Source organism: Bos indicus, chromosome 28 (assembly GCF_029378745.1).
Source record: "Bos indicus isolate NIAB-ARS_2022 breed Sahiwal x Tharparkar chromosome 28, NIAB-ARS_B.indTharparkar_mat_pri_1.0, whole genome shotgun sequence".
Lineage (NCBI taxonomy): Eukaryota > Metazoa > Chordata > Mammalia > Artiodactyla > Bovidae > Bos > Bos indicus.
The window spans coordinates 8629960-8655858 of NC_091787.1; the positions used below are offsets into that span (position 1 = coordinate 8629960).

The following is a 25899-nucleotide window of genomic DNA, read 5'->3' on the forward strand; positions in this document are numbered from 1 at the left end:
GTGGCAAAAGTGCTATTTATAAGAAGATGCTCACAAGGTCTTTTCCCACTACTTGATTTTTGACTACAGTAATTATCCTGAATCATCAAGTCATATGGATATTTTGATGATAAACAAGTAGCCTTAAAAGTAATTTTGGTCTTCACTAGAAGCACAAGTACTATCAACAGTAATTTTTATAGACATGTGATGCATATTTAATACACTCCTATGAGACAACTGGAAAAAAGTACTATCCCAAACTTTCTGGTGCCAAAATACATAAATCATAGGGTAGTTCATTTGCTTATATCTCTGTGAAAACAGTAGGTTTGGCTATTGGTTGGATGAATTTTATACTTTGACCTTTTTCTCAGTGGGATATAGATACTGCCTCACCGAATATTACATTCTGGAAAATTTAACTGTTATGCTCTTTAAAGAAACTGCTGTACTCTTTTTAAAAGTTCATATAGGTAAGAAATTTATAAATTTCTACCTGGACCAAAATTCTTTAAGATCTAGTGAGCAAACTTACACAAAGGAGGGTATCTATCATTATTAAATCATGCCTGTATTATGATAAAACTGACACTATTATAGCAATATTTTTCAAAAGCACCTGCTTAGGGGGGAAGGGGGAGTGGGAAGTGGAAGAAGGTGGACTAGGGATGTAACATACCACATGGTGACTATAGTTACTACTGCTGTACGATATACGGGAAAGGTGTTAAGAGAATAAATACTAAGAGTTCTTATCACAAGGAAAAAATGTTTATTTCTTTTCTTTGTATTGTATCTATATGAGATAGTAAATGTTAACTAAAACTACTGTGGTAATCCTCTCACAATATATGTAAATCAAACCACCTTAAATTTATACGGTGATGTATGTCAATTATTTCTCAATAAAGCTGGAAAAAAGTTTGTTTAACAAATCAAGTAAGTCACAAGAATATATATGTATGAGGCTTTCAATCTGTGGCTGTTCCTTTGTTCTTTTTACTCTCTTAATGGTAAAATAAAAAAACAAAAAAAAAAACCACCTGCTATGGGTCCATCAAAGCCCTTTAAGTAGGACATCAGTGATTATTCCCATTCACTCAATTTGAAAGAGACAACAGCCATTGAAGAAAATAACTACTGCAAACTTAGTGAAGACTAACAGTATTGGCACAGTCATAAGACAAGCAAATAAAAAGATAAAGCCCTCCCAGAAATCTCCTGGCTCTATTCAATCCATATCTTCCATTCTACTCTATTCAAGATTTCGGCCTGGAAACAAAGGATCACATGCAATGTTATTTCCATCTTAAGGACAAGCTGGGCTGTGGTGAACTAAGAAACCTATGCTGCAGCATTCTTGGATGCCACAAAGAGATGTCTGTATTCCTTGTATTACTTAAATCTTTGTAACAAACTGCTTTCAAAACTCTTCCTGTCAGTGTCCGCTGGATAGATCTTTTCTATCAAGGCCTCAATGTAAACACATCTTCAGTGAGGCTTTCTTTGACTACCCAGTCACTATCACATCACCCTGTTTTATTTCTTCATACTGCTTATTTCTGATATTTCTTGTCTTTTCCACTAGAATACATATAAAAGCAGAGTCTTCTTCCACCGTGTATTCTTAGACACTCCATCAATGTTTGTGATAACAAAAATATATTTCATTGATTTAAACTGCTTACAGGGGCTTTCCTTAGCTCAGTTGGTAAAGAATCCACCTGCAATGCAGGAGACCCCAGTTTGATTCCTGGATTGGGAATATCCACTGGAGAAGGGATAGGCTACTCACTCCAGTATTCTTGGGCTTCCCTTGTAGCTCAGCTGGTAAAGAATCCACCTACAATGCAGGAGACCTGGGTTCGATCCCTGGGTTGAGAAGATTCCTCTGGAGAAAGCAAAGGCTACCCACTCCAGTATTCTGGCCTGGAGAACTCCATGGACTACAGTCCATGGGGTCACTAAGAGTCGGTCACAACTGAGCGACCTTCACTTTCACTTTCAAACTGCTTACAAGAATGCCAGAATTTGTTGTCAAGATCAAATAATGATGCAATACACTTTACAAATATAAGGCAATAAAAGTTCTAAAGTGATATTATTAAGAACCATTTGCTAGTTAATAATCTGACTTTCAAATGAAGTCACAAGTACTTCAGTGATATTTTACCATCATCCCAGGTTTCACTATCCTCAGGATTGCTTTCACTATCTGCTTCATAACCTTCTTCTTCAACCAGAAGTTTAAAACTGCAACACTGAGAATCCTCAGCTTCTTCTGAAAAATCACCAGGCTGGGATGACAGTTCTTCTTCAGACTGATGACTCTATAAGATCAGTATAATTAAATTAAGGCAAAAGTTGCAATGTTTGTTCATTTTTCTTAAATAAGATATTTATTACTCAAAAGTCATTTTGAAGACAGCTTCAGTATTTTAAGAAAAAAATCTAAGGAACTGATATTAACCATTATACACTATGAAATTCACACAGCATAATTCTCCAGAATTTCTTAGCCAACTTGATTAACACCTCAAAAAATAGGTGTCCTAACAAACTATAGGTCATTTCAGTTTTACTGAAAAGTAGGTCTAAGAAATTCCACTCTAGTTATATAAGAGGAGATGACTAAAAACCACAATGAGGTGGAATTATACTTCTTACAACTTTTTTTTTTTTTTACAGTCTTAAAAATATTATTATTTTTTTTTATTTTATTTTTAAACTTTACATAATTGTATTAGTTTTGCCAAATATCAAAATGAATCCGCCACAGGTATACGTGTGTTCCCCATCCTGAACCCTCCTCCCTCCTCCCTCCCCATACCATCCCTCTGGGTCGTCGCAGTGCACTAGCCCCAAGCATCCAGTATCGTGCATCGAACCTGGACTGGCAACTCGTTTCTTACATGATATTTTACATGTTTTGATGTCATTCTCCCAAATCTTCCCACCCTCTCCCTCTCCTTACAACTTAATGCAAATAAATACATATTATATTTACATATTTGCTCAAGAAAAGATTTTTCCAAAGGTTTTTATAAAGTATTTCATAAATTAGGTAACTAAAGACATGAAAAATTTTCAAAGAAACTGATTTTAAGATTTCAGAATGCAATTGTCTACATACAAGCATCTCTGAAATCAGAGCTCCAGCATTAACTCCCTGTGCAGTATCATGTGGCATGAAATTTTCCTTTTCTTATAAAAATGCTAATAATACCTTCACTTTAAAAAAACACACTTAAAGAAGCTCAGAGTACTTTTATCATTGCAACATTTTAAAAAGAAGAATAATCTTTTTTTTTTAATAGGTAGGTAGATATTTTACCCTACATAGGTATTCTGACATTTTAGGTAGGTATTTTAACATTTTCCAGTTAACCAATTGATTCAGTAATATGATTATGACATTAGTAGTTATTTTAGTAAGTTTTTACCTTATATGACAAACAGTAATGTAAACTATTATGGCAGAAGATTATAAAATGCCAATATGTCTAGACCAAGGAATTGAAAAAGAAGTTACACAAAGATAAACAAAGGTAAAAGAAACATGAAAGGAGAGGTAAATTAACTATGTATGTATATATCCGTTTCACGGAAAAAATTAAAATAGTTCTTTTAGAAAATGAAGTTAACACGAACAACTAAAAAACTATGAGTTCTTTCTATGCAAGGACCAGTCATTTTTATGTTGAATGATTTAAAATTAAAGTGAGAAGAGAGTTCTATAAATATTAGCCATATCACTATAGAATCAAATAAGGCAAAGAGGATAGTTGAGTCATCACTATCCCTGCATTATTACTTAATAAACTATCAGTTATATATGAGACATTAAATAATACTTTCCATCTTACTGGAAGCAACTGTCAGTAAATTTCCAGATTAGATGAAGAAAAGCGTGTCTCACCGCTCTCCTATGTTTTATGAGATGTAAATACAATCCATCCCAGAGGATGGAGACAGAACCCATTGAACTCACCTGACCAAATCCTGGCCCACATGTTCTAACCACATCACAGTGTCGCACTCTGAACCCACACACTTCTGCCTCTGCCAGTCACACCCAAACAGTAACAAGACAACTGTATGTTATTCATACCTTCTCAGTCATAGCATCATCGTGCTCAAAATCTGCTGAATGATTCCCCAGTGCAACTCGAAGCAGGGCATCAAATAAAGGCTTTGCTAATTCTGTTTCCGTCACCTTTGATTTGGAAAGATGATCCCTCATTTCAAGCAATATAGTTTCCACAGACAAGTTCTAAGGTAAAAGCAAAGGAACTAAGAATATCAACATGCTTTAAGAAAAAAAATAAACAGTGAGAAAACAAAGGATAAATTAATATTTATATTAAGTAAAAGCTAGTCCATTTACTTGCAGTTGATACGAAATTAAAATGACTGTATATATATCCAGTGCTTATACAAATATCCTCCTGTTACAATTAAGAATAATATTTTAATTTATCCAGTGCTTTACTCATCTTATTTGCTTTTGAATTTGAATGTATCATAAATTAATTGTATCAGGGAAAAAATGATTAGTTGAAACTCAAGGTTTCCATTAACCATTTCTAGATTTACTAACTCCTTTTCTTAGTGGTTCCTTAAGACTCTAAGAAGCACTTGTGTTCTAATTCTTTTCTCTTCCTCCCTTCTTTACTCCTTCCTATCTGTCCTGGAAGGGAACTCTCACTGCTTGTTCTTCTATTAGGGGATGAAGCCGTAAGGATGAATAGGAAATTGACTTCTCCCTTAACTCTGTCCAGTGGGAGACACAGATACACACAGACAAGATATGATGGAGCAGGAAATGGCAACCCACTCCAGTATTCTTGCCTGGAAAATCCCATGGACAGAGGAGCCTGGTGGGCTCCAGTCCATGGGGTCACAAAGAGTTGGAAGTGACTGAAGTGACTTAGCACGCAGGAAGAAAACAAGGGATCTGCCGTATTTGAAATTTCCTTAGAAGCAGGGCCTGAAACTAAGCATTCCTTTTTGGCTGAGATATGCTCTCAGGGGAAATTTGTAAAGGCATGAGGAAGGCAGAATATGCTGGGGGAAGAATCCAGCCAAAGATGTGGTTTCAGAATACATGTGTCACCCCAGCCCAATTCCATGGGAAGCTCTGGAGCCTGAACTGCACCACAGAGACTGTCCCCACTCCCAGAGCCATACCCATCAGTCACTGGCTCTCAGCACCCCACACCTTGGGAGATGGGTGCAGATGTGAGTCCTTAGCAGCCAACATCTGCAGCAGATGGTGCACAGGTGGATCAGCTTGGCAAGGGATATGGGCCGGGCACCAAACAGAACCACACCAAGACTGTTGAATGTGGACTTTAAAATACAATAGCTGGAGAAGGAAATGGCAACCCACTCCAGTATCCTTGCCTGGAAAATCTCATGGACAGAGGAGCCTGGTGGGCTGCAGTCCATGGGGTCGCAAAGAGTCGGGCATGACTGAGCGACTAACACTTACTTGCTGCTGCTGCTAATTACTTGCCCATTATTATTGATCTGACATCTGACATTTAATGTGTATTTAATGCCTTTCAGGGTTGGTGAATTTTGTCACATGGGTTCTGTATTCCAAACTAAACCCTAAGTTTCTTGAGGGCAAGAACAGGGTCATGTACTCCTCTGTGTCCACCACAGTACCTGGTACTGTGCTAAGCATACAGGAGCACCTCAAAACTCAGAATCTTTGGAAAAACAAAATGACAATAGCATTACATTAGAACTTTAAAAAATTTTACATTACACAATGGTTAGATGAAAGATAAGTTCTTACCTGATTGGGTAACTCCAACTCCAACTTTTGCTGACTAGCTCTGGTGCCATGAAGACAAATGGCAAGAAGGGCTTCCAAAAGTCGTATGCCCTGAAGTAAGGTTTCACTTTCTCGACTCATAAAGACTTTTGTTTCCTCAGGAACAGCTTCCACAGCTGGAATTTGTTCCACATTTATGGAAGAAAGATGCTCTGACTCTAATTTACCTAAACTGTCAGCACTCTTTTTCAGACTACTCAGTTCTGTTGGTGTGGGGTCAATTTTTACAGTCAAAGATAATAAATCCTCCTTCACAGTGATCTCAGGTTGAGAAATTCTGTTTAAATCTTGATTTTCATTCATGGTTCTATCTCCTTCCTTTCTCCCTTGCTCCTCTTCAGGATTTCTGAATAGATCCTGTATTACCATAAATATTAATTTATGGCATACTTGGAAACCACCGAGCCTATAAAACTGTTTCCGGAAAATGGGACTTAACATGTAGATCCAACGACACATGGACCAAACGTCAGCTGCTTGGTGCATGTGTCTGGGAGAGGGCAGGACGAGGCTTTCGAGAGAGAAACATGGCAGCATGTGTTGCAAAGGCTCGCTTGCTGTACTGTCATAGCCGGAAGTATCTTCTGAATCATTGGCTGATTCTCTGTCAGATTCTGCCTCTTTACTTACACACAAGAACGCCACACAGAGGAAGAGGTTAATTGTGCTGATATGAATATCCTGCACCACAGACTTCCGTTTCTTTGGATAAGCATCTTTGAGCCGGGCATAAAATTTACTAAGACTCTGAGAATCTGAATAAGCTTGCTGGTTATACAAAGTACCAACATTTAAGGATGACAACTCCTTCTGTTCAAGGTCTATCCCGTCAATACCTGGAATTGAAGAATCTTTCTGTTGTTCCCCTAGGCTGATTATCAGAGTTTCAAATGCTTTTAGTGAGTGATTTCGGATACCATCTAAGTAATTTAATTCAATTATTTGGTTTACTCCATTACAACTTAAAAACAAATCTCTTATTACCCTGTGAGAGAAAAAAAGTACAAAAGATTTACATATAGGCACATCGTTCATACACTATTTAAACATGTCATTGCTGCATATACTAAACACTATCTATTACAACTTTATCAATTATCGGGCTGAAGTCCTTAATTAGATATAACCAGGATTTCAAGTTGCTTTCTAACAACTTTTACATCCTTCTTCAAACACTGCATATATAATTCCAGTAGCATTTGAAAACAACAGATTACATGTCCCTCAAGTGAAACAAAGCAATTCAGGGAAGAATATTTTTCCGCAAATGGCAAATTTCTCTATATAAATTCTCCATGCCCCAATCACCTCCATATTTGTGATGGACACTCTGAAAGCAGGGAGGCCTTTGCATGCCCATTCATTTGGCTACTTGGTGGTTCACTCAGGACTTTTGTTTATTTTAAATCTGTATGTCATCAAGGGAAAGAAACTAAACTACAGATCTGAAGTTTTTCAGCTCTGTCTCAGGTAAAACTCATGAGTCTGGATCACTGGAATCTGAGAAATAATTTTAGTATAAACCAGCTCAGCAAAGATCCAGGCTGTCCACAAACACGCCACAGAGTTATAAAACTTTCAGATCAAAGACAGTTCTATTTAAACAATGTCAGAATGTCAGGATTTTTTTTAATGGTTGTGAAAATAATGATCACAGATATGTTATACTTTACTGTAAGTTTTTAAAATGGTATACGCATTAATTTCAAAGGCCAACTACCTATCAGAAGCAAGCTTCATTTACAAAATTATTTTTTAAGTATGAAAGTTGACAATCACAAAATCTGCAAAACTCACTGGTGGGATTCAAAGTATCTTAATTTTCTTCATTTTGCTTACCTATATTTTCTAGTTTTTCTACATACAGGTAATAAATGTAAATATGGTATTCAAAAAATAATAATTTCATTAATTTCACTGTTTTGATAATTATCATGCACATACACACTTTATGTACTATATATATATTTTACATAGCTCTAAATAAATGGGTGACTTTTTATTTTTTGTATGCTACTTATAAAATATTATAAGCATTTTCTCATGTCCCAATAGATCCTAGCTAACATTATTTTTGGCTAATAATATTACATCCAGTAAATATAATTAATTTAACTTTGCCCCTGCTGTTGGGTATCTGCGTTTTATCCATTTTTTTCTCAGATATAGATTTAAAACTTTACTTTTTTTTCAGAGAAATTAAAATCAATGGCTCTGTCCTCTTCTCTATAAACACCCCAGTAAAACAAACAAATAAATAAATGTTAAAAAAAAATCCGACATGGGATGGGAAATTTTTTTGTTGTTAAACTAAAATTAAATCCTAGGAAAAAATAAATAATAAAGATATTCAAACATCTTTGAACATGATTTTTCAACAATGAGAAAAAGTATCTACACACATATATAACAAACCTTGATTTAAGCAGGGTAGGCAGAGTTTTTAAATAAATCTGAAGTACTTCCTGGGGCAAACACTGGTTATGATGGCTACATACATGAGTCTGAGCTGAAGAAATGCTAAGCTGCTGACAATGATGTGCTAATTCAACTCCTCTTTGCAGCACAGGATTAAATATGCAGTTATACAGTTTCCACTGAACAACAACATTGCCTTTCTGGATCAAACTGCAAATGTGATTTGCAATCTGTACACTCTGTAATCTGTCCTCTTCGAAAACAAAATTCTGATAAGCCTCTAAGGCATCCCATTTCCACAACAAGTCTTCTGATCCACTGCTGGGCAGGATCCCTTGAAATCTGTAGGATGGACTAGATAAACCTGAGGAAGGTTCAGCATTGTAAGAGCTTCCCTGCAGGGTCTCCTCTAATTTGGCTAGTTGATCTGAGTCAACAGTACAGATGTTGCAAGCTGCTTTTTTAGTTTTCTGTGGTATCTCAGCTCCTCCTAACTGATCCAAAATGAGTTTGTTAAGAATATTCAGTATATGCTGCTGACAGCTTTTCAGTGCTGGCAATTTGAAAGCATGGAGGAGAGGAACAATCACAGATTTGGGATCCATACAACAGCATATGCCGATGTTCTGAACCCCTGAGAGGATCTGGACACACGTGCTGCTCAAGGAAGCCTGCTGCAGTAAGCGTAAACACTGATGAGCACACACAGCGATGCAACAGCACCGCTCAGGGTAATACACGTCTCCATCTGCCGTCTCTTCAAATGGGTTTTTGGAAACCTGGTTTTTAAAAGCCGAGACCAACAGACCTGAGAGGTCTCTATGGTGATGCATGAAGTGGGAATATTCACAACGTCTGTGCCTTTTTCTTGTACACATTGAATGATGCAGCTGCTCTGACTTCACTTTTTTGACAGTGCTCATTATTTTCATGACATTATTGATGAGAGCTTTCAAATGTCCTGAGGCCTCGGGAGGAACCCCATCTCTTACAACCAGCCATTCCATTTGAAGAACTGCTGTTTCAAATAAATGAAATCCGTGATGCTGAATGAATTCTTGGACCAGGTCCATGGCTTGACTGAAGAAGAATGGATTTGAAGCTGCACTTTGAAGACAACAGATCAGGATCTGCAGAACTCCCTCCAGCAGCTCAGGTAAAAGAAGCACTCTATGACAATACTTGGAAAACACAAAATCATCCTGAACCTCTTGTAGTGTTTTCTTCTGTCTTGGGGCAAAAGGGTCAGGTTGCTTTTCTAGGAAAGTTCTAATTTTTAAAGCTGCTCTAAGCAATTCTGTTAAATTTTTTCTGAGATTTTCTGGCATCACCTCTGCCATACTAATATCTACTGACATCAGATGCAGTACTGTTCGGAAAAGCATCCGTTGAATCAAAGCCACTGGTTCTTCAGTCCAACCTGCAGAAACCATCTGACCCTCCAAATTGTCACTGAGATTACAGCAGTCCCCAAAACCCGCTAGGAATTCAGTCAGTGTGGGCACTACACTGGCTGCGAGAGCAGAATTATGATTCAAGGTAATGTCAAACTTACAAACTTTCTCTAATAAAGATAACAAAACATGACATAAATCAAATGGAGAATTGTTCATGTGACTGATGGTAGACAAGGCAGCTGGCTCACTTAAAATGTCAGTGTTTGACTCCTCTCTTGGAATAATTTCTCTGGAATTTTCCAAAGCCATGGTGTCAGGAGGAGTCTGCTCTTTGGTTGATAAGTGGTTAAGCTTAGCTGTAAGGTGGTCTTCTTTAGGACACTGTTTTACAAAATGCTGCAGCACATGGGACCTTCTGTATTTAGTCATTACTATACTTTTGTCATCTGAATTAACTTCTGAATCTGAGGTGGAGAGCTGTGTCTTTCTTGCATCTCTTACAGAATAACGATGGGTAGTTTTACGTTGCTGCCTGCTTTTTCGAAAAACATTTACTTTTGCAGAAACCTGACCAGCCGGGGCACTTCCTTCTAAATATAATTTTTCCTGAGTAGATCTTTGAGAACTTGAGTTCTTTTCTTTGGTCAGGATTATACCAGCTGAGAATGGTAGATTAAAATCTGACAAAATGAAGAAAAAAAATTTAGAATACCTTAATACGTTTTAAAACTCAATATGCATAGGTGATTATCCTCTTACTTCTCTACTTTAGGAGTTTGTCCTCAGTATATTTTTATTATGGGGCTTCTTCTAGCTTTTTAGTATGTCTCTACTCCCCTTCCTCCCCACATCATCACTTCATTTCCTTATCCTGCTCAAAATACAAAGTGGCCCTGAATCAAAGAATACAAATTGATTTTGAAAACAAGGAGAACAGAGTTAGGAAAGCAATGCTGGTATTTAGCATTACTATTCTTACCACTTTACAAATCTCCTCTAATAACACCATTAATTAAGACACAGAGGTATACTATATCCTCAAAACAGTATTTAGTTTATAGCTCTGATATAACTTAGGAACCTTAAGATCTCCCCAAATTATTTCAAAATCATACAATAGATACAAATGTTCTCCAAGACTGGGGTTAAGAGAGATACTGATTCACAATATTTACTGCATGTGCTACGCAAGGAACCTGGTACAGGGGCAGATATTGCTGTTTCACCCTCAGTGCCCAGAACCTAGGGCTGCTGTGTGGTCAGCACTCAAGATCTATATCTTAGAGAAAAGAATAAATTTTCCATACTAATTAAAAAGATAATGACACTGGGCTTTTTCCTTTGCAATAATACAAAAGGTACACTTATAATTTAGAATGAATAAATAAAAATCTAAATAAAAGACTTGTGCTTTAAGAGAGGATTAAAAGGAGTCTGACAAATTCCACATATGCAAAAGATGCAGGCAATGAAGACAACTTCACCAAAAGAACACAAATTAGAGTTCTTAAGTGATTAACAATTTGTGAGTTCTATAAATTCAGAAGAAAATAAGAGCAGAGTCAGTGAATCAACAAAATAAGCAGGATAATATTATTACAAGACCTTAGATAAATCCCTTAAAAGAGAGCTCCATATCAGAAATATATTAAAAATGCATATATGGCATTAAAATACAATTCAAGAGATTTTTTTTTTCAACCTGAGAGATCCTTAAACATCTCACAATCTGCATATTCCAGAAGTGGTGAAGGGGGAAAACGGTTAATCCCTCTATTGAAACATTTAAACTAAGTTTCATGTACTTAATATGATATATATATATTTTTTTTCTGAATCAGAAATTAAAAATATGTTGACCTTAAGTGTAATAACCCTGTCTAGTCCTAACACAAAACATTACTTCAAATTTATCCTTTAAAAGCAACATTAGAAAAACTAAACCACAAACGTCTTTGATAGAGTACTGGTAATGGAAAGCAGTCTTTAAAATAAGCAGAGAATCTTTGATTTCTTCAAACTTTTCACACTCCATTTTTAAATGTTAGGCTGTTCTGCTTCTTCATCTGTTTTCTAATCATTATTACGTTCAAGGAATTCTCTATCGTTTTTATATTAGAAGAAATAAAAATGTATTTGCCTAAATAATTTTTCATATTAAATATCACACTAATATACACTGCTTTGATTTTGAGCTGCTATCAACCATCACAGTGAAGTAACCTTTCAATGCAAGTTTTTCCCCAGTAGAATTTTGATAACACAAGTGATATGACAAAGAAAAGAAACATACCTGTTGCCTTTTCTTCTTGAACAGGTATCTTCCATACCAATGGAAGGAGTGACAGAAGAAGGGTAAGGAGTTCTTCTCTGCATGTCAATGCCTGTATTAGAAATAAAAGAATCCTTCATGCTCTGAGGTCATGAAACACAGTAATTCCTAATACCTTATCTTTAAGTTGAAAAAAAATCCCATTTCTTGAGGAGGAAGAATCAAATTAACCTATCTTAAATCCAATTAAAGCTGTGATACTTTGCAATTTATAAACCCTTCCAAGGCTAGAAGAAGGTAAGAGTATTTGACAGTATTTAGCACATTCTTGCTGCTTTTTCCGAAAGTAGCTGTTACTACCACCATGCACACTGTAAGAATTCCTCACTTACAAAAAGATAAATTTGCTAGGTGCAAATGAAAAGTTAAGCCCTATTAATTAGCAAACCAGTAACAAAAATTACTAGAAAAACAAAAAGGCTTCATGCAGTTAAATTTAAAACTCAGAAAACACAATTTTCAAAAAGAGAAATGGACATTATTAATACAATAGTATATGTAAAGAGAGACAGACTTATTAGTGAAGGTCATCCAATAAGTATTTATTGACTGCACACTAGGTCCATAGCATTTACTGTCTTACCCTTTCTGGAGGATGTGGTCCAAGCCCTGGAGAAGGTCCCCTCATTTGGTCCATAGAACACATACACACAAAACAGTTAAAGAACAGAAGGCACGCAGCATGTGTACATACCCGGGTGTGGCACAGGCATTCAGTTTAGGAGTTCAGAAAAAGGAGCAAGCATTATCAGAGGTGTGGAAGTGCTACACCTGGGAAACTTGGGACATGGGTGGTTGAGGAATTAATGACAAATCAAGTGTAAATTGCTCATGTCAATCTGTGGGGAGGGGGTCAGAGTGGGTCAGGGTGACATAATCAGATTTGCCACTATATAGACAACAGAACTGGTGGGGAGGGGAAGGGACTAATCAGTGTTAGAGGCAGGGAAACAGTAATACAGACGAGATAATAATTATCTGAAGCCTCAGACAGTAACACTGAAAAGGAGGAGACATATTTGAGAAACTGTAAGGGAGAAATGAAATGTCTTGCAGCTGATTAACTATGGGGCATATGGGAGGGGAAAAAAAAAGATCCAAAAGAACTTGAAAGTTTCTGATTTAGGCCACTAGGTAACAAGTGATAACACAGTCATCAAGACAGGACATTTAGCAGTGGTGTTAGGTTGGGGTAAAGATGATGGATTCACTTTTTAGATATTACTGAGTTTGAGATGTCTGTTGGATCTCCAAATGGACTCAGCTTTTTAGTAAACAGCTGAATATACATGACTGGAACTTAAGAAAAAGATGTAAAGTAAATAATTGGGGTGTCATTCGAGCAGAGGTCAAGGACATGGGTGAAATTTCCTAGGACAGTATGCAGGAGGAGAGGGGCAGACTTCCCAGAACAGAGTTCTGGAGAACAACACTGAAAGAACCGCAGATGGTGGTGCTGAAGAGCAGCCTACAAAGGAGACTGATACGTTAACTCTCTCCAAAGAGAAGCAGAACAAGAAGTATCAAGGGAAGAGAGCAGTTCAGAAAAGAAAGAAAAGTTAACCAGGTCAAGAGTTGTTGATCTTTAATTGTGTAAGATGATAGGAGGAAAGCACTTAGCAAATACAGGGTCACTGGTGACCTTAACAAACACAGTTTTGATGGAGTGATGAGGGTGCAAATCAGATTACAAATAGGCTGAAGAGTCAAGGGGAATGAGAAAGTAGAGACAGGATTCCGATTATTACTTTCTAGCATCTTGGTTATGAAAAGGCTTAAAATTCTGCAAAAGCAAAATCTAAATCCCTTCTCAGGCCTGGAAGACCCTTCATGACATGATTCCTACTGACTTGTCCAGTTTTAACTCCTACCACCAAAGCCAACCCCTACCTACATGTATTATTAAGGTTTCCTGAACATCAATGGTCCTTCAAACATCTTCCTCACATGCACTGCTCTTACAATTCTCTCACCATCCTTCCATCTGCCAAGTACCAAATCATCCTTCAGGTCTTAGTTCCTCTGTGGGAAGACTTCTCTAATCGATTGCTCCTAGGTCAAGTAAGGTTTCATGCCCCTGATTTAGTATAGCAACCAATTTGCTGAATGGTTAATGTCTGAATGCCCATTTTCCTCTTTCATTCATTCAACAAATATTTCCTGAGCCTCTACTATGTGCCAGACATTCTGGATGTAGTGGTGAACAAGGAAGACAACACTCACATCCTTACAAAGCTGACACTAGCAGGTGAGACAGAAAACAGTGGTGACAGATAAGAAACTTTCAGACAGAATGCTGTGATATGGAGAAAATTAAATAAGATGGAAAGAGGAACATTTCAATAGGCTAGTCAGGATGGACCACTTGAGCAGATGCTTAACTGATGAGAAGGAAGAATCCATGCAAAGGCATGGAGGAAAAGAGCTCATAGGAAAGATACAAAGGGTGGGAATGGATTTGACTTTTTCATGAATGGCAGGCAGGACAGTGTGGCTGGAGCACAGCAAGGGGGAGGGCACTAAGAAAAGGCTGCAAGGCCAGCCAGGTGGACAGTGCCAGATACAAGGCGGCCTTGGGGAGGGGGGTCACATGAAGGGGTTTGGATTTATCTCTAAAGATGATGGGAGATTTTCCCAAACATACTTTCTCTCAGAGCATGAATTCCAGGGCTCAGGCCCTAGTCCTTAGCAATCACCTCCCTTTTTCCCACTCAATGCCTACTACACAGCTGGATGTTCATAAACATTACCTGCCTGAATGATTTTGAATTCTGGATGCAAAGTAAAAATTGTATCAAAGGGCAATTCTATGCCATTTCTATGTGCTTCACTTCAGAGTCAGCAGATGTCTAGATAACAATTGTATGTAGAGCTTCTACTCGGTACCCATCTCAACATTTTTTAAGATGCCAGCAAAAGATACATTATCTTGCAAAAAACAGTAAACCAATTTTGGACAGGTACATTCCTGCCTAGTCCCTCTAAGTTGAATCTTTATCTTTAGCAGAGGAACTAATAACATTCTAACAGAGCTTGCCAAAACCTCAAGGGTGTGTGAAGAAGTGCTACAGACAGGCTGTCCTTGTAATTCAGCATGTGTTCCTCCACAGTACACTGGCAAATCACCACTGCTGTGTGAACTGGCATTCCTGCCCCTGGCTTCTGAGACACGTGGCCTGGAACTGCTCTGTTTCCTTCCCACTTAGCTCAAGGCTCAATATGCCAAATTAGGCAATATATGACCCAAACAGAGCCATTCCCCGGCTATTCCTAAACTATCTGATCTAGTGAAATCACAGTACTCCTCATTTAATACTTACAATTTTATGTTCTCCCCTCTGCTTGGAAAATGACTGTGTCACACATTTTTAAATTCCCCACTGCAATAACAAACAGTGAGATCACTCTCATCCAGGTGGTAAGAATCATGTTCATGCCACATATCTACCAGGTGCCAGGCACTGTCTCTTCCACAATTCTATTGTTTTGATTGTATTTTATATTAATTGCCTATCCTAACCATCCAAAAGTAGTGATGGCAGGATGGAAGAGAAAGGGCAATTCTATTGGGAGGAAAGGCTGAAATCCCAAATCAGAGGCGATGTTTAGGAAGCTGCAGGCATATGGGCACCAGATCAGTGGGGTTCAAGGATCTTAGGATGACATGTTAAGGAATTTGGACTGAAGTTATTTTAATTTATATTAATGGCATTACTTTTAATTTTGACATGCTGAATTTAATGTTCCAGACATAGCAGAAATATATGTGCTATTTAAGTCCTTCATTTCTTCTATCACAATTTTATAATTATTTCTTAAATGTGTATCTATATACACACATGTGAACATTTCTTCAGTACTACTGTAAACAGAATCTTTTTAAAATTTTCTAGTTGTATAGATTTCACTAAAGGAAACAATATGTTTGTCTTATATTCTATAATTCTGTTGAACAGTTTTCTGGATGATCTTTGGGATTTTTCTGTACACATCAGTTTAAAAATTAACTTTTATTTCTCCATCTTTCTCACATTTAGCTGTCACTATTTTCATATTCCACTTTATTATTGCATGTTTTTAAAACATGATATCAAACAGAATAGTAATAAAGTTATTCTTATGCTGGTTCTATTGCAGAGCTTATAAAAAATTATTTTGATTTCTTCATACAAACAGGTCATACAACTCAATAACAATGAAAAACATCCAACTGAAAAATGGAAGACCTAAACAGACATTTTTCCAAAGAAGATATACAGATGGCCAGCAGGCACATGAAAAGATGTTCATCATCATTAATTATCAGAGAACTGCAAATCAAAAGTACAATGAGGTACCACCTCACACTGGTCAGAATGGCCATGATTTAAAAAGTCTACAAATAAATGCTAGCAAGAATGTAGAGAAAATGCTCCTACACAGTTGGTGGGAGTGTAAATTGGTGCAGCCACTATGGAAAACACTACAGAGGTTCCTCCAAAAACTAAAAATAGAGTTGCCACGTGATCCAGCAATCCCACCCCTGGGCATATATCCAGACAAAACTATAATTCAAAAAGATATGTGTGCTCCTATGTTCATATGAGCACTATTCACAATGGCCAAGACGTGGAAACAACCTAAATGTCTACTGACAGATGAATGGATAAAGAACACGTGGTACATACATACAACGGAATACTACTCTGCCAAAAAAAAAAAGAAATAATGCCATTTGTAGCAACATGGATGGACCAAGAGATTATCATACTAAGTGAAGTAAGACAGATAAAGACAAACACCATATAACAGTCACTTCCATGGAGAATTCTAAAACAGGACACAGATGAACCTATCTCCAAAACAGAAACAGACTCACAGACATAGAGAACAGACTTGTGGTTGCCAAGGAGGTCGGGGAGATGAGGAAGGGACAGATTGGGAGTTTGGAGTTAGCAGATTAAAACTTATTATACATAGAACTGATAAACAACAAGGTTCTAGTGTATAGCACAGTGAACTATATTCAATATCCTGTGATAAACCAAAATGGGAAAGAATATGAAAAAGAATATTCAATGAATCACTTTGCTGTACAGCAGAAATTAACACAACATTGTAAATCAACTATGTGAAATTTGCTCAGTCCTGTCCGACTCTTTGCTACTCCATGTTGAAAGTAACAAAGACTTTTTGCTACTAGTAATACTGTACTAGTAGCCCACCAGGCTCCTCTGTCCATGGGATTCTCCAGGCAAGAATACTGGAGTGGGTTGCCATTCCCTTCTCCAGGGGATCTTCCTGACCCAGGGATTGAACCCAGGTCTCCTGCATTGCAGGCAGGCTCTTGACCATCTGAGCCACCAGGGAAGTCCTACTCATACCTTAATAAAAATAAATATAAATTTTTTTCTTTATTTCTGCTCTTTTTAGATGAAACTCTATTCTTAATCTATTTTTAGAGTTTTTGTCAAGAATAGATGAATTCTGCTAAATGTTTTTGATGTCTCAGGATAATTACATGTACTGTTTTCCCTACTGATGTCAGATACTATGCTTTGAAAAAAAAAATAGTTTTTCTTTATTTAGACCAGAAGTTGCAAACTTATTTTGTAACAGGCCAGAATGTAAACATTTTAGGCTTTGTGAGTCATATATGGCCTTTGTCCCATATTTTTGTTTCTTTTAACAGTGTTTCAAAAATGCCAAAACTCTTATTAGCTTGTGTGTTGCCCACAAACAGATCAGTGGCAACAGGACTTCGCCTATAGGCTATAGCCTGCCCAACCAGCTCCCAATTCCCTTTCCTCCTCTCCTCCCATCAAAAATGGGTTATTAAGTGGCTATAATACTAAGAGTATTATGTCACAACCCCAGAAAGACTTAAGGTGGTACCTAGTAGGCCCAGAGATTGCACTCATCTCACATGCTAGTAAAGTAATGCTCAAAATTCTCCAAGCCAGACTTCAGCAATATGTGAACACTGAACTTCCAGATGTTCAAGCTGGTCTTAGAAAAGGCAGAGGAACCAGAGATCAAATTGCCAACATCTGCTGGATCATCGAAAAAGAGAGTTCCAGAAAAACATCTATTTCTGCTTTATTGACTATGCCAAAGTCTTTGACTGTGTGGATCACAATAAACTGGAAAATTCTGAAAGAGATGGGAACACCAGACCACCTGACCTGCCTCTTGAGAAACCTATACACAGGTCAGGAAGCAACAGTTAGAACTGGACACGGAACAACAGGCTGGTTCCAAATAGGAAAAGGAGTACATCAAGGCTGTATATTGTCACCCTGCTTACTTAACTTTTATGCAGAGTACATCATGAGTAACGCTGGGCTGGATGAAGCACAAGCTGGAATCAAGACTGCTGGGAGAAATATCAGTAACCTCAGATATGCAGATGATACCACCCTTATGGCAGAAAGTGAAGAAGAACTAAGGAGCCTCTTGATGAAAGTGAAAGAGGAGAGTGAAAAAGTTGGCTTAAAGCTCAACATTCAGAAAACGAAGATCATGGCATCCGGTCCCATCACGTCATGGCAAATAGATGGGGAAATAGTGGAAACAGTGGCTGACTTTATTTTTCTGGGCTCCAAAATCACTACAGATGGTGACTGCAGCCATGAAATTAAAAGACGCTTACTCCTTGGGAAGGAAAGTTATGAGCAACCTAGGCAGCATATTAAAAAGCAGAGACATTACTTTGCCAACAAAGGTCCGTCTAATCAAGGCTATGGTTTTTCCAGTAGTCATGTATGGATGTGAGAGTTGGACTATAAAGAAAGCTGAGTGCCAAAGAATTGATGTTTTTGAACTGTGGTGTTGGAGAAGACTCTTGAGAGTCCCTTGGACTGCAAGGAGACCCAACCAGTCCATCCTAAAGGAGTGGGTGTTCATTGGAAAGACTGATGTTGAGGCTGAAACTCCAATACTTTGGCCACCTGATGCGAAGAGCTGACTGATTTGAAAAGACCCTGATGCTGGGAAAGATTGAGGGCATGAAGAGAAGGGGACGACAGAGGATGAGATGGTTGGATGGCATCATCGACTCAAAAGACATGGGTTTGGGTGGACTCTGGGAGTTGGTGATGGACAGGGAGGCCTGGTGTGCTGCGGTTCATGAGGTCGCAAGGAGTCGGACACGACTAAGTGACTGAACTGAACTGAGTAGACCCTGTTAGCCAGACAAAAGTAGAGTATTACTAAAAATTTTAAGGGTGTTTTTCCACACAAGCGTTACATGCCCAAAGTAGAAATCTGTCTGAAAAACAGAAAAAGGTATGTTAGAACACCTGCCTAGCTGGATTTCACTGGATGAGTGACTGCGAGTGCCTCCTCTCACTCTCCCTTGTTGAATACAAGTATGTATTGTGGTTAACTTGTTCCTGTCTCATCACTGTGTACAGGGTGTATGGGGGTGGATAATTTGTCTTTTTAGTTCACGAGTCTCTCAGTCAAGAAAAGCTGCTACTAAAGTGCTGCACCGGGAAGCCTAGAGTGCATACAGAACTGATGCATATCGTGAGCTCGTGGACTTCCGATCGGACGCCACGAGGGAACATTACTCTGAGAGTCCTGGGAGGGAGTATGGGAGAGATGCTAATAATCATGGCCAGAGGGAAAACACTATGGTAGATAAAACATGGCCACAAGTGATGTCCTCCCATCAAGTGCTGGAGTCTGTGTTCTCATCTTTTAAATCTGTGCTGGCCAAGTGACTTGCTTTGACCAACAGAATGTGGCAGAAGTGAGATTATATGACTTTCTTCAGCCTCCCCCTGAGCCTCTTGGAGTGCTTCCATCCATGGAAAGAAGCTGAGACTAGCCTTCTGAAAGACGAGAGGCCACATGGATGAGAACTGAGGCAGCCGGCCAACAGTCCCATCCAGCAGCCCTCAGTCTTCTGCCAACCAACTGCACATTTAGATGTAATCCCTGCTGACACCATAAGGAGCAGAGGTGGTGATCCCAGCTGAGCCTGTCTGAACTGCCAACCTCACAGAATCATTAGCAAATAAATCATTTTTTAATGCAGCCAATTTTTTGAATTGTGGTTTGTTACATAGCAATCAACTGATACACTCACTGCTCCTGTCTACTAGCCTAGGTGTAAAGGAGGTAATGCAATGGTTGATCTACTGCTGTCCAGTGGCTACCATTTCCACTGTGATCACACTCCCACTCTTCCAAGAAGTAGGAATGTCAGCATCTGCTATGCTCCCTCATCCCTGTTAGACCAATCATACACAGATAAATTCTGGCATATGTGTAAACAGAATCTGTAGATCTAGATGTAGTAATTTAAAATCCATTCATTGTTATTACCTTTACTAAATTGAAAAGTTTGCATTATTCTCCAACTGAAACAATTCTTGCTAATAATATTGTCAGTGACTGACTTGTCAAATCTGAAGAATACTTTTCGTTGTTTATTCTCTTACTTAAAAACCTCCCTAATATTTTCAGAATGAAATTAAGATTCCTTACTATGGTAGACTGACTTACTATGGTAGAGCCAACTCTTTAAAAAAGACCCTGATGCTGGAAAAGTCTGAAGGCAAAATGAGAAGGGGGCGGCAGAGGATGAGATGGTTAGACAGCATCACCCACTCAATGGACATGAGTTTGAGCAAACTCAGGGAGACAGGGAAGGACAGGGAAGCCTGGCGTGCTGCAGTCCATGGGGTCACAAAGAGTCACACATGACTGAGCAACTGAACAACAAAACTACAGTAGACAAGGCTTGCCATCAGCTTCCCCACTAGCCCAACCTCCACATGCAGCCTTTGCTTTAACCCTCCTAGGAGATTCTTCTCCAGAGCTCAGTGTGTTTGCATTTGCAGTTCCTTTGGTCTAATGCCTCCTCCCCCTTTACACTGCCAATTCCTGTTTACACATGTCAATCTGTCTAAGAAACATTTCCTGAGGACTCGCTCCTTTATATGCCCCAATAATTTTACAGTTTGTCATCCTTAAAAAACAAAATTTGTCCATCCCTTCAAAAGCGCTGAGTTCCTGGTAAAGACATCTCTATTCTTCTACCTCTGTATGTAGCACAGGTGCTAGAACATAGTAGATACTGTTGAATAAACCAGTGAATGAATTGTGTAGCCACAGTTTTAAAAGTCTGATATTTTCCAATTAAACTTACTTTATGTATTATGATGGTAGGCCAATTATATAGTACCACATATTAAAGAAACAATACTACAAAAATGTAAGAAGACTAAAGTATTCTCTTACATATAAAATAGCAAAGGTTAAAGAAACCCATTATATTTTTAAAACTATACTCTGTTCATAAATGTATAGCCTGTTCTTGATATTTTACTCAGCAAAATAATTAACAACTTTATAGAACATCCACAAAATGTGAATAGGTATGGAAACTATATAAACTGGAAATTTTAAAAGCAGAATGTTATATAACACATGGTTGTGTATTCTAGTTCAATTTTGATATATTTTTTTGGTAATAAATCATGTTATTTTTTACTCATTACATTAGAATTAAGTGATATATGTCCATGATTAGGGTACAGAAGAAATTAGAAACCATTACTATCAAATACAACATAGAAATAAATCACTTTTATGTTCGAAGAGATCTTTGAAGTCATCCAACTAGATGTATTTATGTTACTGATGTATATTACATTACTAATGAGGATACTGAGATCTGGAGCAATTGGGTCACCAAAGCCACCATCTAAATGATACTGATACCAACATTAAAATCAAGAGTAATTGTTGTTTTTTTAGGCTGGGCAGTTTTCAAGTTTCCAGTCTGTTATCTTTAACCATTAATAAGATTATATTTTTTCTATTTAAGTGTTTTTCCCCTAAGAATAAACAGATTAACATTTCTGTATATGATAAACTATGACCAAATTGGGTTTATTCCAGGAATGCAAAGTTAGTTCAACATTTAGAAACCATCAATGTAATCCACCTACATTAATAGAAAAAAATAATACGATAGTGTCAATAGGCACAGAAAAGGTATTTGACAAAACCTAACATTCATTCAGGATACAAACTCTCAACAAACTGGGAATAAAAGAGAATTTCCTTATTGTGATGAAAGGCATCTGGGAAAAATCTAGAGCTAACATAAGATTTAATGGAGAAATACTGACTGCCTTTCCCTCAGGCCAAACACAGGCAGGCTGTCCACTCTCATCACTTCCACCCACCACTGTACTAGAAGCCAAGGAAAAACACAAGAAAATGAAATAAAAGGCATAAAAATTTGAAAAGAAGTGAAATCATTTATAGATGACATGACTGTTTACACAGAAAATCCTAAGGAATGCACAGTAAAATTTCAAGATAGATAAGTAAATAAATTCAGTAAAATCACAGGGCACAAGGTCAACATACAAAAATCAACTGTATTTCTATGAGCAGCAAGCAGCAGAAAAATAAAAATTTTAAATGCCATTTATAATGTCATAAAAGGGATAAACTATTTAGAACAAATTTACCCCCAATTACATAAGACCTCAATGCTAAAAACCACAAAATACTGTAGAGAAATTTGAGAGGATTCAAACAAAGAGATTTATATCATGTTCATGGATTGAGAAACTCAGGACTGTTAGCATGTAAGATGGCCATTTTCTTCGAATTGATTTCTGGATTCAACAACATCACAACTGAAATCATAACAGGCACTTTGCAGAAATAATAAGCTGATTCTAAAATGTATATGGAAAGGCAAAGGATCTAGAATGTTCTTCAAACATTTTGAAAAAGAACAAATTAGAGAACTTACACCATTTAATTTCTGGAATTACTATAAAAGTTACAGTAATCAGGACAGTATAGTATTAGTGAAAGAAATTACAGAGTAGAAGAAGAGTTTAAAAATAAACTATAAATATATGGTCAATTGGTTTTTAACCAAGGTGGCAACGTTTTTCAGTAAGGGAAAGAACAGACTTTTAAGAAGAAATGTTGTAGAACAAATGAGTGGATGGGCAGAAATGAACCATAATTCCTACCTCAAATCATATTCAAATATTAATTCAAAATGGATCACAGACCTAAAAGACCTAAAAATAATAACAAAAGAGCCCCTAGGGGGAAAAACACTGGAGAATATCTGTGCAACTTTGGGTTTGTAAGACCAAGATTTCTTAGACAAGATATGAAAAGCACTATTCACAAAGGGAAAAAATTTGCTTTCCTAAAGACACTGTTGAGAAATGTAAAGGCAGGACCGTCCTGGTGGTCCAGTAGATAAGATTCTATGCTTCCACTACAGGAAGCACAGGTTCCTCCCCTGGTGGGGAACTAAGATCCTGCATGCCTCATAGCTCAGCAGGGAAAAAAGAAAGATATGAAAAGACAAGCCACAGAGAAAGTATCTGCAATTCAACAAAGATTTTTATCCAGAATACATAAAGAATTATAGCAACTGGATTATAAACAAATAACCTGAGTTTTAAAATGAGCACAAAACTTGAACAGATATTCACAAAAGAAGATATACAAACGGACATTAAACACACTAAAAAGTGCTCAACATCATCAGTTATCACAGAAATGCAAATTAAAATTGCAATGAGACACTGCTTTACATTCACTCAGAACGCCTAATACTAAAAAAATTGGCAATGTCAAATATTAGACAGGATATAGAACAACTGGAATTCTCATACACCACTGGTAGGAATGAAAATTCTCATACACCACTGAATGAATGAACAAAGTGGTAACCACTTTGAAAAACAGTTTAGCAATTTCTTATACTGCTAAACACCTACCCTGTAGCTGAGCAATCATATGCCTGGATCTTTATCCAGAAGAAATGAAAATATATTCACACAAAGACATTTATAAGAATATTCCCAGCAGCTTTATTCACAATAGCTAAGTGTAAACAACCCAAATGGAGAAGAAAATGGCAACCCATTCCAGTATTCTTGCCTGGGAAATCCCATGGACAGAGGAGACTGGTGGGCTATACAGTCCATGGGGATCACAAAAGAGTAAGACACAATTTAGCAACTAAAGAACAACAACAAAACAACCCAAATGGTTAAACAACAGGAGTATGGTTAAAAAATTATGGTATATCCATACAACAAAGCACTAACCAGAAACAAAAAGTAATGAACTACTGATTTAAGCAACATGGATGAATCATCTCCGAGACACAAGCGTACACACTGCATGATTACATTTATGGGAAGTACTAGAACAAGCAACACTATACTTAGATGTTAAAAGTCAGAATAGCGGTTATCTTGCAGTGGGGGAAGGGGAGTGGCTGAGTGAAAAGGAGTATGACAAACTTTTCTAGGGTGGTGGAAATTTCTAACCATTGGTTTGGGTGGTGGTTATAGAAGTTACATATTTGTCAAAACTTACCCAACAAAATACTGTGCATTTCCTATACGTAAATTACGTATTAATAAAAAGTCTGCTTAATTCCTTATATTAAATATCTGTTAATAAAGCAGAAGTATTGCAAGGATTTAAACTGCCTCTTCTCCAGAGTATCCAAGAAGTGTTTCAACATATGAGAAACAGATAAAAGCTAGTTTCTCCTGTACAGCTTTGAATCCAGTGCTTTGATTTCATCTTAAATGATTAAATCTTACATAGTTAAATTCCCCTTAAAGAGCCTAAAGATCATTCTCCATTTTCTGGTTTAAACAATTAAATCTTGGGAAGTCTTATTTTTTAAATGGCTATTCATTAATATTTTATTTTCACTCTTCTTCTACTGTCCCTACCACCATTGCTACAGATATTCCAAAAAGTGAGTAACTAGGGAGAAAGAAGACATTAAAAAAATATTGCCATAGGAAAAAATGTTGCAATTATGAGTTGAATGAGTTCAATCATTTAATGGGCTTCAGATGGTAAAGAATCCACCTGCAACGCAGGAGACCCGGCTTTGATCCCTGGGTCAGGAAGTTGCCCTGGAGAAGGGAATGGCAACCCACTCCAGTATTCTTGTCTGGGAAATCTCATGGACAGAGGAGCATGGCAGGCTACAGTCCACGGGGTCACAAAGAGTCGAACAGGACTGAATGACTTTCACATTCACATTCAATCATTAAACAGTACAGTGAAAGATACTTCACAACTCAAAAGAGAAAGACAGAAAATAGATCAGTGTTTGCTGAGGGCCAAGGCGGATGGGAGGGACAGGGAAGTAATGGCTAAGGGCACCGGGTTTCTATTTGAGGGGGTGAAAATATTCTAAAACTGACTGTGGTGACAGTTGCATTTCTGTATGACTACACTGATCTTCTCTGGTGGCTCAGATGGTAAAGCGTCTGCCTACAATGCAGGAGACCTGGGTTCAATCCCTGGGCCGAGAAAATCCCCTGGAGAAGGGAATGGCAACCCACTACAGTATTCTTGCCTGGAAAATCCCATGGACGGAGGAACCTGGTTAGGCTACAGTCCATGGGGTCGCAAAGAGTTGGACACGACTGAGCGACTTCACTCAAAAACCTCCAAGTCGCACATATGAAATAGATTAATTCTTTGATATGTAAGCTATATTCCAATAAAGCTGGCATTTTAAAAAGCTACTGAAAGTTTGGGATTATATTGGAATTTACAGAGCAATTTGGAGAATAAAATATATTTATTATATTGACTTTTTCCCAGTACATGAAAATTATGTAGTTCCACCCTTATTTGGGTATTCTTTAGTTTCTCTCAACAACATTTTATAGTATTTTATAGAGAAATCTATATATAATTTATCAGATTTATTCCTGGATAACTGGTATTTCTGATGCTATATAAGTAGTATCTTTAAAAAAAAGAGAGAAAAAACACAGAATTGTTCTAATGTGGGGTAAGAAGATAAACAGAGCATGATATGTATACTAAATCATCAAAATTTTGAAATATAAAATCACTACATGTGGTCTAACAAATCATTTTTTATTTTAAAATTTATTTAT

At 37.4% G+C, this 25899-nt stretch overlaps 1 protein-coding gene across 5 annotated transcripts in view; it reads right to left on the bottom strand.

Moving 5' to 3' along the window:
- Nucleotides 1-25899, bottom strand: part of LYST (lysosomal trafficking regulator) — a 176423-nt gene that overhangs the window by 117797 nt on the left and 32727 nt on the right. For all 5 annotated transcript variants that reach the window (XM_070782294.1, XM_070782293.1, XM_070782290.1 and 2 more), the window contains 5 exons: nt 11936-12026; nt 8243-10322; nt 5789-6812; nt 4094-4255; nt 2156-2312 (listed from right to left, as the gene is read on the bottom strand). In XM_070782294.1, the coding sequence (XP_070638395.1) occupies nt 2156-2312; nt 4094-4255; nt 5789-6812; nt 8243-10322; nt 11936-12026 (3514 nt within the window). The remainder of the gene's footprint in view (nt 1-2155; nt 2313-4093; nt 4256-5788; nt 6813-8242; nt 10323-11935; nt 12027-25899) is intronic.